The sequence below is a fragment of the Acomys russatus genome, chromosome 7 (genome assembly GCF_903995435.1).
Source record: "Acomys russatus chromosome 7, mAcoRus1.1, whole genome shotgun sequence".
NCBI classification, from domain to species: domain Eukaryota; kingdom Metazoa; phylum Chordata; class Mammalia; order Rodentia; family Muridae; genus Acomys; species Acomys russatus.
In genome coordinates, this window is record NC_067143.1 from 61,540,216 (window position 1) to 61,553,439 (window position 13,224).

Consider the following 13,224-nt stretch of genomic DNA (forward strand, 5'->3'; position numbering starts at 1 on the left):
CCACACCCCTGCATTAAAAAGGAGATAGATGTGTTTATGGTTGCTTTCTGGGAAGAATGCTACTGTACTACAAAAGGATGGCAACTGACTTACGTAAGTACCTTCTGCGTCCAAGGTAATCATGATTTTAGAGGAAGTGTGATATCACTTCCAGCAAAGACTCATTTAAACCCATTAGTTATCTCTGTGGTGTAAGTCCTGTTTAGTATTCACAATCTGTAGATGAAGTACCTGGCACAGAGAAGTTAAGAAACCTGCTCAAAGTCACACAGTTTGAATGCTGGGTAAAGACTCTCAGGAGGCTGGTTTTAGTGATCAGAATACTTCAGTTTATCTCATGCATAAGACTTAGGGCTAGTTCCCAGGGGATGAGAAATATTTCCAAGGTGCTCATACATACCATATAGAGATCGAGGCAGCTGTGAAAGCTTTGAGCTTTGTACACAATGCCTTTATTAATTGAATAGTGTTCTATCAATCACTTATCATCCTATTTTCATTCACATGCTTCTTTTGGGTCCCTTATTATATGTTGGAGATTAAGTGCATATTTCTTTATTGTAATTTATGGAACCGTGCCTTTTGCTTTCAAAATTGTTGTCGTTTCATTACAAACAGAAATATGAATGCATTTTCCTAGTTAATTGTCTGATAGCTCTGAAAGGAAGCTATTATCCCCAACTTATAGATGTGAGGGCTGAGACATAGTCTGTTAAACAAGGCTGCTCATAACCACTTAGCTTATAAGTCATGGAACTAATACTGGGAACAAAGAGACAGATTCTCAAACCCCAGACCCTTCCTTGTCACACTACTCCACACAAGTAAAATGTCTTCCTAGCCCTAGCTTCACTGTGACACACAGGCTCTAATCATGTGTTTATATTCCTAGCCATGCAAGTTTCTGCTAGACGCTGTATTTGCTAAAGGCATGACAGTGCGGCAATCGAAAGAGGAGCTGATTCCTCAACTCAGGGAGCAGTGTGGCTTAGACCTCAGCATTGACAGGTGAGCAGGCCCCACACCAGCTGCTCTAAGCTGCTGTTGTGCCTTTCCTCCAGGCTGTGACACTGAGGGTTAAGAGTGCCGAACAGATGTGCTAGACCTCTTGTTTCCCTGCGAATACAGACTGGCGTATAGTGAGCTTCTGCTCCTTTCCCTGAATCTTAATTGAATAACCATTTGTTTTGTACCTAGAACACAGTTCATTTTTGGTGCCAAATTAATGTAAATGTTTTAATTAAATGTTTCAAATTATAGCAATTATAAATGTATTATTGTATCTTTAGGTTTCGTCTAAGGAAGAAAACATGGAAGAACCCTGGCACTGTCTTTTTGGATTATCATATTTATGAAGAAGATATTAATATTTCCAGCAACTGGGAAGTTTTTCTGGAAGTTCTTGATGGTATTGTCGTTGTTTTATGGAGAAGTATCAATTAGACAGACTGTAGAACTAATGGAAGCTTAATCCATTAGTGCCTAGTCCCAAATTGAGTTGTGACAAGTGCGTTGTGTGGTGCGGTGTTGTCCTTGTCAGCACCAGACTGTGGTTTTGTGGACTCTTACATGATTCTTGCCATGTCCCTGAGACGCTTCTTTCTTCCCTGTCTCTAACATAGCTGCTTGAATTATTTTTAGAAGATATCCCCTATCTTTTGCCTTCTAATACTTCTTTTTTCTCATTTTCTCTTATATACAAATTGTAATTTAAAGGTTAGATATGTTTTTGGTTCATTATGCAGAAATTTTTCTTGGTATTTTCTGAGATATGCTTGTAATTTTCTTTATCGTTGTCTCATGTTTATTCTGAGAATATGCTCAGACGTTGAGAACAGCTGTGTTAGTGACCTGTGCTAAAGGGAACTGCCAGCAGGAGAGGTTAATGGCAGAAGCTCAGTCTTTACTGCGGTCAGAGGTGAAGGGGCTAATGGATCGATCTGGTTCTTTTCTTCTCAGTCTTACAGCGGAGGTGTATCTTCTGGTCATTCCCCCAGCTTCCAGAGCTTGGTGGGTTACCCTTCGGCTTATAGATAAATATCATACCCCAACTTTGTTTTGATCTCCACATGGGCTTATCTGTACCCAAACTTTTCCCCATTTTTAGAGTGCACTAGTCATCTTGAATTGAGTTCCACCCTACTTACCGTATTTTAGTTTGATTCCATAACTGCAGTAAGGTTACTTTCTGAATTTTTTGGGACTTAAACTCCATGTCTATTAGAGCAAGTAGCTGGATCCATGACAGTGACCCGGAGCTGAAGAACTTGTGTCCAACACAATTCCCACTTACACTTTCAGCACTGGCACAACTAAATACTCTCCTCTCTAGAAGAGTAGTGGGTGGAGAGTTCCAAGCGGTGAAGAGTTAGTTAGCTCTGTCTTTGCCCACACTCTCAACGATAGGGACGAGCTCAGTAGCCCTCCTTACTGTCTGTTTCTAATCCAGATCATCTTCAAGTTAACTACACTAGCCTCCAGTTACTTTACAGATTAACTGAGGAGACAAAACGCAACCAGGGCACCAGGCATTGCTGCATGCCAGTGTTCTTGGGATGGCATCTGGGGCCTGAGAGAATAGTAGCCATGTCTGAGCGTGCTAAGACAGGATCGTGAAGGTCACAGAAATAGGCCAGTGCCTCAGAGAGTGGTACCAGGAGGTAGATACCTGCATTATATCATGTCAGTATACATTTTAACATCAAAATAGATGGATAAAAAATGAGTCAGGTGATTGAATCCCAGTAGCCTTTATGCAGCCATAATTTACCAGATGCTGCTAGGCTCTGGTGCTGTAGACATGAATAAGCTGGAAATTGTCCACCACATGCAGAGTCTTGGAGGAAAGGAGCTGCAGGCGGATCACTAGTAAGTTGCTAGTTGGTTTTTTGTTTGTTTTGGGTTTTTTTGTTGTTGTTTTTGTTTGTTTGTTTGTTGTTGTTGTTGTTGTTGTTTTTTTTTTTTTTTTTTTTTTATGTATATAGTGCAGGCCAGAAGCGGGCATCAGATCACATTATAGATGGTTGTGAGCCACCATGTGGTTGCTGGGAATTGAACTCAGGACCTCTGGAAGAGCAGTCAGTGCTCTTAACCTCTGAGCCATCTCTCTAGCCCAAGTTGCTAGTTGTTAAGAGATTAGCCACAATAGAAATTACTTGTATGTCTATCAGAGAAGTCGATTTTTTAAGAAACACTGTTTTGGATTCAGTGAAAGAGGGATTGTTGATAGTTTGCGTGAATAAAGAAGATAAAATGAAGGCAGCTTGATGGTAGTTCAGATTGGAGTAGTGACAGATTGAAGGCCTCAAGGTGAGTGGCCGGAAGAGCAAGCACTCCTGGGCAGATGGTGACTCAAGAGAGCTGTCTTCTAAGAGAAAGAACACGGACTGGAGACATGGCTCAGCAGCTAAGTACACTGGCTGCTCTTTCACAGGACCCAAGGTCTATTCCTAGCCCTCACGTGGTACCTCTCAACTATCCATAACTCCAATTCTGGGGGATCTGATGTTTTCTTCTAATCTCCAAGGGCACCAAACATACATGTGCACAGATACGCATGCACACAACAAAACACCGTACACATAAAATAAATACATAAAAATTTGAAAGGTGCTTAAGAGGGCATGAGCTTGATTCCCAGCACCCACACCAGGCAGCTCACAACCCTCGGTAATTTCAGCTTCGGGGATCCAATACTTTCTGGCCTCTGTGAGCATTTGCACTCACATGCACATGTGTGCACACACACAAATAAAATCTTAGAAAAAAAAAAAAAAGATTGGGGTCTAGAGAGATGGCTCAGAGGTTAAGCACACTGCTCTTCAGGTCCTGAGTTCAATTCCTAGCAACCACATGGTGGCTCACAACCATCTCTACTGAGATCTGGTGCCCTCTTCTGGAGTGCAGACGTACATGCAGGTGAAACACTGTATACAGAATGAATGAGTGAATGAATCTTAAAAAGAAAGAATAGTATTTGTTTAGTTAGGAAGTACAGGCAAAGTAGGATTATAAACCCTTAGAGGAAATAGACAGCCGGGTGTAATCCTGCTTGTTCTTAGGTGTAGAGAAGATGAAGTCCATGTCGCAGCTTGCCATTTTATCAAGGCGCTGGAGGCCTTCAGAGATGAAGTTGGATCCTTTCCAGGAGCTTGTGTTGGAGAGCAATAGTGTTGATGAACTGCGAGAGAAGGTAAATTCATTTGGAAAAAAATGACTCGATACATGTCTTCCTGTGTTATCTAGGAAGTGAGATTCCAGCCACTGATGGCAGGATTCTTCCTTGGTCTCTGTCATACTCTGTACCACTAGGGTCCCTTGGAGCTCCTTATGTTTTTGCAATCACTTTTTCATTTGTCTTAGAGGAGGACCTTCACTTTTCATTATTTGGCCAACTTTGTCCTAAGTATTTAAGATTAGTTAGAAGTTGTTAAACTGAGGTATGGCTTAATGAACAAAGGAAAGAGAATTGAATACAGGTCCTGGGCCATACTAGTACCCTGAGGCATCTGGTCACAAGCGGAACAGACTTGGGCATGGTTGGCACTTAAAGGGTGTACTGAATAGAGAATGAAGATGTGCTTTGCAGCTTACAGTGAGTACAGTGTGTAGGGGGAGGGGCACTGCCCTCTCCATCAGTGGTACTACTTCAGTGGGCTTTTTTTTTTTTTTTTTAATACAGGGTTTCTCCGTGTAGCCTTGGCTATCCTGGACTTGCTTTGTAGACCAGGTTGGCCTCGAACTCACAGCAATCCACCTGCCTCTGCCTCCCAAATGCTGGGATTAAAGGCCTGTGCCACCATGCCAGGCCAGTGGGCATTTTTAAACCTTTAATTCCCATAGTGCATGCCTACAGTTCTCACAATTGAGAAGTAACTCAGTTGCAGTTGCTTGGCATGTGCAAGGCCCTGGGTTTAATTCCCCAAATAACTCTAAATATATTTATATAAGAGATAAAGGAAAATAACAGATGCGCATCTTGAATAGTTGGAGGAAAATACATCTGATCATAATGTTAAAAGCCAGAAAAAGAAAGGATATACTACATGAAAGCTTAAATGTTCTCTATGACCCCAAATAAAAATTTTTTTAAAAAGCTTACAAACAAAGCCAGAAGACAAGAAAGGAGGAAATTATTTGAAACCTGAGTGGACACAATGCCTCTGTGGTGGAGGATTGGTTGGTTTGGTTTGGTTTGGTTGAGTTGAGGTTCTTAGCTCTGTAGACAGGCTGGCCATGAACTCATAAGAGATCTCCCACCGGTGTCACCTACAATTGAGAGTAAAGGCATGCACCACACTTCCTAATACCCCTAGTTTAAAAGTAGCCACTGTCTTAACAAAGGGAACATAAGCAGCTTAATCTTAAGGTGGGCCAAGTACATTAGCAGGCAACTTACAGAAAAGAAACAAAGAATAAATAACATCTTTTTGAGCTTTTCACTTGTTGAAGATTTAGAAATGGAAAATTTAGAAAATTGATCTGTCCAGCCTTGCGGGTAATGGGCAGGATTGTACTCCTGTGGTAAGTTTTCAAAGTGACAGGTATTGTCTTAGTGCTCAGTTCTCAGATGAGCAGAACTCCACACCCAGTAATGTGCCAGGAAGTTACTCTGGTTCTGTGTTTCTACATTGGCTGTGTGAAATGAATGTAGAGATAGCTCAGAATAGAACTACATGCTTTTAGGAATGTATGAATCTGGTATGTGTAGAGTCGAGTCTGGAAGGAGTGTGCTAATAAGTTCTAGGGCCTTGGGTTTGCATGGTGGGCAGAGAAGCAGATTTTTTATGTCAAATATTTTTTAATATCAAATCCATTAGTTTTAAAATCTAGCTAATTTTGTAGAAGAAAAGGAAAATAGCTTCTTGAGAAAAGTTTGTATTTAAGTAAACTTACACATTACTTTTTTTTCCTAGCTGAGTGAAATCAGTGGGATTCCTTTGGAAGACATTGAATTTGCCAAGGTAAAGCCTAAGAACGTTCTCTTCCCAGTGCTGGTGTCCCACAGATGTGGTTTGAGGTGTGACTCATCTACTCTTTCTGTTTCTTCGTAGGGTAGAGGAACCTTTCCTTGTGATATTTCTGTCCTTGATATCCATCAAGATTTGGACTGGAATCCTAAAGTCTCCACACTGAATGTTTGGCCTCTCTATATCTGTGATGATGGTGCCGTCATATTTTATAGGTAAAGTGCAATGACTTTGTTGCTGCCGGTGCTGGTGTATGCAGTGATGGGCCTTTACAGGGGTTTGGGCACAGCACCACTGAGCAGTAGAAATACAGTGAGTGCTGCACAGCACAGCTTAAGTCTTGCAGTACCTTAGTTAAAATAGGATCAAGGACTCCATATGCTGCCATTTGGCCGGACATGGTTGAGATATCCCCATGACACCAGGAGAATCGGACTTCAGAGTCAGTCAGTCCCTGTTATAGAATAGACTTGAACCTGCCTGGGCTACATGAGACCTATCTTAACCCCCTCCCCTAAAAAATGCAGTAAGAAGTGAGGGAGAGCAGACAAGATGATCCAGCAGGTAAAGGCTATTGCCACCAACTGTGATGGTATGAGAGTTCAGTCTCCAGAACTGACATGGTGGAAGGAGAGAACCAACTCCCCCACGTTGTCCCCTGACCTTTATTCACAATAGCACATGCAAATAAATAATAAAAGAAACCAGTGAGATTCATTGTAATTGCAAGAAATTCTATTAAATCAGGACATAGAAAATGTTACTGGACCGTGTCACTAATGTGACTATAGGGTGGCTTACATTGTTTCACTTCTAGAAACCTAAGAGATACTGTGTACCACACTCCCAGGGTAGCTTCCTGTGTACAAGACATACTTCAGGTGCTCTCTGGTTACCATGTTGGACAGCACACATACAAAGGAAAACAGTCTTTAGAACCTGGAGGTCAAATCTAGCTTAGTTGTTTTCCTGGCTCTTACATGTAAAATGGTGACAGCGCTGTCTTTGCTGAGAATTGAAGCTATTTCCTAGAGCTACCATCTGTTGTAAGGAGGTGTTCAGTGATACTGCTCATATGCTTTTTTTTTTTTTTTTTTTTTTGGTTTTTCGAGACAGGGTTTCTCTGTGTAGCCTTGGCCATCCTGGACTCACTTTGTAGACCAGGCTGGCCTCGAACTCACAGCGATCCACCTGCCTCTGCCTCCCGAGTGCTGGGATTAAAGGCGTGCGCCACCACGCCCGGCTTTCTCATATGCTTTTAATACTCACGTGAGATGAGTCCGTGCCATTTTAAGAAATGAGTTCTTTGCACAAGTGATCCATACTAGCAACCTAGTGCACCCTGCTATGTGGGAGCAAGAGGAAGATGTAAGAGCACAGGGAGGTGGACAGCTGATCGAATGTATTTGTATTTTACATAAAGGGATAGAACAGAAGAAGTAATGGAGTTGACAGATGAGCAAAGAAATGAACTGATGAAAAAGGAAAGCAGCCGACTGCAGAAGACTGGACATCGTGTAACGTACTCCCCTCGCAAAGAGAAAGCACTCAAGATCTACCTGGATGGGGCACCAAATAAAGACATGGCTCAAGATTGACTGCCAGTGTAGCCTTTCCCCTGACAGTTCATTTAAGTAGATGGTTCGCTACTGCTGGGTAGTGCCATTTTGGCCGGACATGGTTGGGGTAACCCCATGACACCAGCACTGATTGGACCGCCCTTCACCAATCAGAAGCTCAGTGCCCAGTGGGCCACTGTCTTGACTTGGAATCATGTTGTGCACTATGGTCAGATGTACTGTAAAGCCAAGGATGTGCAAAGAGAAACGAGCAAAGCCTGCTACTATGAAAGGGGGGCGGGGGGATGAGTCGTTGATTGCGGACAAATGTGCACATAGCCGCTAGTAAAACTAGCCTCAAACAGGATGCTCATAGCTTAATAATAAAAGCTGTGCAAAGGCCATGAATGAATGAATCTTCTGTTTATTTCATTGATACACACATTACCTCACTGACAGTTCTAAAGCAAATGCAACTGTGTTGGCTCTTGGAAAGCAGCAAAGAGGAGCTGAAGGAGTTCTTAGAACCAGCATAGCCCACACAGGAATTAGGAAGGTGTGTTCTTAATTTGTTCCACTTTTTGCAAAGTATTAAGAACCTTAGCAAACCAACCCAACATGTTTCCTTGTGCTCCACCCAGCAGGTGCACTCCGGTTGCTGCAGGTTTGTGATTAGAACCAACTGTATTTACGCTATGGATGTAGAGAGTGCTTCAGTCCTTCGCTCAGCATGTAAATAAAGTAGAGTTCTCCGAGCTGCAGCTCTGCTGTTTGCCAAGGTTCTTTGCCTCTCATTCGTCATGCACATTTGTGTACACTGAAGCTTAGCAGTCTGTTGATGTACTCCTCAGTGAGACTCCATAGGGTGTATTTGCTTATTAATGAGGGTTCTTTCTCTGTTAAAGATCTCTGCTTTGAGATCTTTTCTCTGTACATTTATTTTTCAAATTGCTTCAAGTTTGAGTCTTCTTGAATGCTTGTAAAGTCCCGTTTTAATTTTTAAGAATCAATTTGTAGTTCTGTAGTTTAACTTTGGGGAACCATCTGCCCATCAAATGGAATAAAGTTTCTCGGGGGCCTTGGTGTAGACTTGGTGCCACATGATTCATTGCAGAGTGTGTTAGCATCAACAGGCTTGTGCTCTGCTAAGTTCAACTTTAAAGAACACAATTCTACATAAACTTTGAAATACTATCTAATTTATAAAAGTCAATAAAAGGTTTTGGTAAAACTTTTTCATGCAAGATGCTGTTTACAACAATGAACACGCCAATAAAACATTTGTTCATGTTGCTGTGTTATTTTAGTCATTAAAGCTCGGGGGACAATGAGTCTGGGTATAGAATGGATTTGTCATCTTTAAATATGGCACTTTGTTACCTAAATGGAGTTAAGTATCTCATTCTATGATGAAGTGTATTTATAGTGAAGTTCTCAGAGAGATCAAAAGATGTTACTATCTAACTTCTGACAGTATTTCAGAATCAGTATTCAGACAGTATTTCTTTTTCCTTTTAGGAAATACTTAATGCAAATATTTGCAAATATTGATTCTTTGAGTATAATTAAGCTTGCCAGCATGATGGACATGGTTGCCTTTGCCCTGATTCAGCAGTGTCCCTTAGTGACTGGCACGATCCTTCCCATCCGTCTGCCCCTTCTTGTGCCTTCTGTTCTGGATCTGCTGCTGCGGTGTGGGAGTCATTGCAGGCAGACTGCACATACCAAGAATAGCGGAAATGCTTCATAGAAAAGGCAGCTTAAAACTCACTTCTCAGCCGGGCACAGTGGCACTCGCCTATAACCAGCACCCGGGAGCAGATGCAAGCAGATCTCTGTGAGATCGAGGATAGCCTGTTCTAAGGGAGTCCAGGACAGCCAAGATAACACACAGAAACCTTGTCTAGAAAAAACTTTAAAAAACAACCAAAAAAGAATCCCATTTCTCAGTGCATGGGAGTGAGTGAAAAAGCAAACAAGGACCTTTTCACAGTGAAGTCAGAAGTGGGAGACTACCGCCTGTGGTTTAGCCCACTGGGCTTCCAAGTCAGAAGCTCGTGGCAACTATCGCCTGAGCCTGAGGCAAGCCTTGTGCATTGAGTTGTGACCGTTATCTAGGCGTCACAGAAGTTTTGAAGGGCTTTATGTAGGGCAGATGAGTTTGTCACCCAGGCATGTGCTTTCAGAACTATGTGGCTGTGCGTCTGAGGCCCTGACTAAGGTAAAGGGCATTCTTTTGTTTGTTTGGATTTTTTGTTTTGTTTTTTCAAGACAGGGTTTCTCTGTGTAGCCTTTGTTGTCCTGGACTCCCTTTGTAGACCAGGTTGGCCTCGAACTCAGTGATCATCTGCCTCTGCCTCCCAAGTGCTGGGATTAAAGGTGTGTGCCACCACACCCAGCTAAAGGGCATTCTTGAAGGAACCCACAGCTCTGGTTTCACAGCTATGCCCCATTTAGCGGACCTACAGAGGCTTGCTTGCTCAAGGTCCACCTCTCAAACCAAGAGAGTATAGGTAATGGATAGTGATTGTGACAGTGATGGAGCCTGTACTAGAGGGTTAATGCCTTGTAATGAAAAGTGTGCTACAATTAGGAAGGTGAATGGTCCCAGGCGCTGGCTAGAAAGTAAACAGGAGAACCACTGGGAACTGCCAGCCATGCTGTTGGGTATGGTAGCACCATGGTGGAGGTAGGACGCAGCCTGGTGGTCTCAGCCACTTGAGAGCCAACATCACAGCAATGCAGTGGTTAGTAAATCTATACATGACTCCAGGATGCAGTAAGATCCTCCCAGCTAGGTCATTCTAGGATTTCCTTTGCAGTTGAGTATTTTCCTGCTGGACTCTACCTCTGCTCCCCAGCAAAGGCTCACAATTCCCAAACCTATGACTTGTAAATTATTGTCTAGTGTCCTGTAATGCAGATCCTTTTTTTTTTTTAATATTTTTTATTTAATTTTAATTTATGTGCCTTGGTGTGAGGGTGTCAGATCTTGGCTTTACAGACAGTTATGAGCTGCCATGTGGGTGCTTATTCCAAACAGTTCTATATAATTTTGAAAAGCAAAACTACTTCGGTCACTAATAGTCTTATAGAAATGCCATAAATCCTGGACTCAAATGTAAAATGGTGTGTGTGTAATTTTCTAGGGGGCTAGGAGATGGCCTGAGTCCAGTTTGCAGCTCAAAAGAGGTTCTTAGACACCTCAGCTGAGTGTACGTGGAATCTGAAGATGCTCCTTTGGGGGAGCCAATGTGAGAGGAACCCTCATTCCTAGATCTGAATTGGCTCTTGGAAGCTGCCCAAACCATTGGATAAACTCAAAGTCATTGAGCCTGTGATCCTTTAGAAACCGCAGGTATCGGCACAGTCAAGGCAGGAAGGCAAAGGGAGATTGAGACTGGTGCTTTGCCTCAGCCACCACCACCCGCCACACACACACACACACACACACAACTAACCATCCCAGAGAAGATCATGATTGGAATTGGGAATTCCCTGTTGTACCCCCACACCCAAATTACTGGAAGATAACATCCCTTTCTGCTTTTGAGTAGCTCAAGCTCACTGCTCAAGTAGCCTGCTTAGTGCCAATTTGTGGAGATACAAGAAATGATGGGTTTTTTTTCTAAGAACTGGACTGCCCTGTGAGGTGACCCTTCCCACTGGGAAGCCTGTTCTCAGTGCACACTACAGACCATTAGTTAGGCTTCCAGATGCAGGCTACGGAGAGGAGAGGTATGGTCACCTGCCTGTCCATTCTTCCTGTACTACTGCTGATGACAGGAGGGAAAGAGATGACCATGCTCATGAATAGCCATCTGCAGGGAGGTCACTGTCCCCTCTCAGAGACTTAATGGTAGATGTCATAGGTCCCATCAGCAAAAGACACAACTATTCAAATGACCTCATCTTTTGCTTCCACATGTGTGCACATAGATGCACACATCAATATGAACACCTGCACACGCGCGCACACACACACACACACACACACACTATTCAGAGATAGTTGTGACCAGGATTGCTTTTGTTCTCAACTTCTAGGCCTCAAACTCTTCTGTGCTGGACAGTATAGCTTTTCTAGAGATTTCCAGAGCCCAAAACAGGATCCCAGGAACCTGGTGCAGCACAGAGGCTGAGGATGTGATAAAGGACAAGGACCTCATCAGGGCAAAGGTCATTCTGTCCACGGGCTCCAGGTATGCACATGCCCCTGAGCAGACAACCTCTCACTGCAGAAAACCAAGGGATCTCATTTTTGCTGGTTTTGAAGAAGGGCGCTCTTGAGTGTGAAGTACCACCTGTATTTGTTACCTTTCTGTTAGTGTAATATAACACCAGGCTGTCCTTGCCTCACAGAGACTCAGTTACCTCTGCTTCCCGAGTGCTGGGATTAAAGGTGTGCGCCACCACACCCAGTGAGGGCCCACGTCCTGAATCAAAAACATGAGGCCAAGAGAGTAACACAGACAAAGCTATATCATCTCAAAGCCCACCTCCCAGTGACATGCTTCCTACAACAAGGCTGCACTGCCCAAACCTCCCCAAACATGATCACCAGCTGGGGACCAGGTGTTCAAGTGTCTAAGACTATAGGGGACATTTGTCATTCGAACAATCACCACCCATTTGCCTTTGAACAGTCAGTCCTCAGCTTGTAGCATTGCCTTGAAAAGTTGGGGAACATCAAGGAAGCAGAGTCTTGCTGCTGGAAATAGGTCGCTGGAGATAGACCTTAAGGTTTGCCCCACTCTGCTTCCCTGTAGGGAAGTCATGTGACTGGTCATCTCCACTCCTGCAATCATCATGGACAATTCCTTCAAATTCTAAAACTTTCCTCCCTAAGTTGCTCTTGCCAGATATTAATAGCCACAGAAATAAGCAAAGTCACACATGGGCATGAGTCAAGCCGGCGTAAAGACTAACAAGTTAAGAAATGGCTGCCTGGAGCTGGAGAGATGGCTCAGTGGTTAAGAGCGCCGCCCGCTCTTCCAAAGGTCCTGAGTTCAATTCCCAGAAACAACATGGTGGCTCACAACCATCTACAGTGAGATCTGGTGCCCTCTTCTGGTGGGCAGGCATACATGAAGGTGAAACACTGTATACTTAAATAAATAAATCTTTAAAAAGAAAGGAAGAAATGGCTGCCTTCTGAAGGCTCCTGGAGAAATGGCTGCCTTCTGAAGGCTCCTGGAGGCAGGCAGCCTGGCAGTTCCCAGCTCCCTCAGGGGCTCTGAAGCCAACGGCCACATCTTGAACACCTGTCCTGGAAGCCAGGAAAGTGGGGCTGGGGGAGGAGCTGGGCAGGGCAGGGACTTTCCTTGTCAGGCAAAGGGGAAGTCCCTCCTTAGCGGTTTGGTTCTTTGCTGGGATCATTGCTAAGGAGCCAGACCTTCAGCTCCGCCACCGCTTCCCTGCCAGGAACTAGCTTCAAGAAAAGAGCAGGCATGGAGTTGAGAGGCACACTCTGTTCAGCTCTCTCCATGGTCCATTAACGATGGTGAGGTGTGGTCTCAGCTGAGCATTCAGGCTTCTCATGGGGTCCTTATATTTTGGGTTAGCTCCGAAAAGGGGACCCTAGTGTTCCCTCATCCATGACTCTGGCTCTTGAGACAGGGCCTACTCACCAGGGCTGTTTGTTTTCTTTTTTCTTTCTTTTCCCACCCCCGATGAAACAATTTGCAGCCTCATCT

At 43.7% G+C, this 13,224-nt stretch overlaps 1 protein-coding gene across 1 annotated transcript in view; it reads left to right on the forward strand.

Moving 5' to 3' along the window:
- Positions 1-7,936, forward strand: part of Usp47 (ubiquitin specific peptidase 47) — an 84,610-nt gene extending 76,674 nt beyond the window's left edge. The window contains exons 23-28 of the mRNA XM_051149218.1: positions 893-1,008; positions 1,290-1,408; positions 4,062-4,192; positions 5,916-5,963; positions 6,054-6,184; positions 7,393-7,936. Coding sequence (XP_051005175.1) covers positions 893-1,008; positions 1,290-1,408; positions 4,062-4,192; positions 5,916-5,963; positions 6,054-6,184; positions 7,393-7,567 — 720 coding nt within the window. The 3' untranslated portion in view covers positions 7,568-7,936. The remainder of the gene's footprint in view (positions 1-892; positions 1,009-1,289; positions 1,409-4,061; positions 4,193-5,915; positions 5,964-6,053; positions 6,185-7,392) is intronic.
- The last annotated feature ends 5,288 nt before the right edge of the window (positions 7,937-13,224 follow it).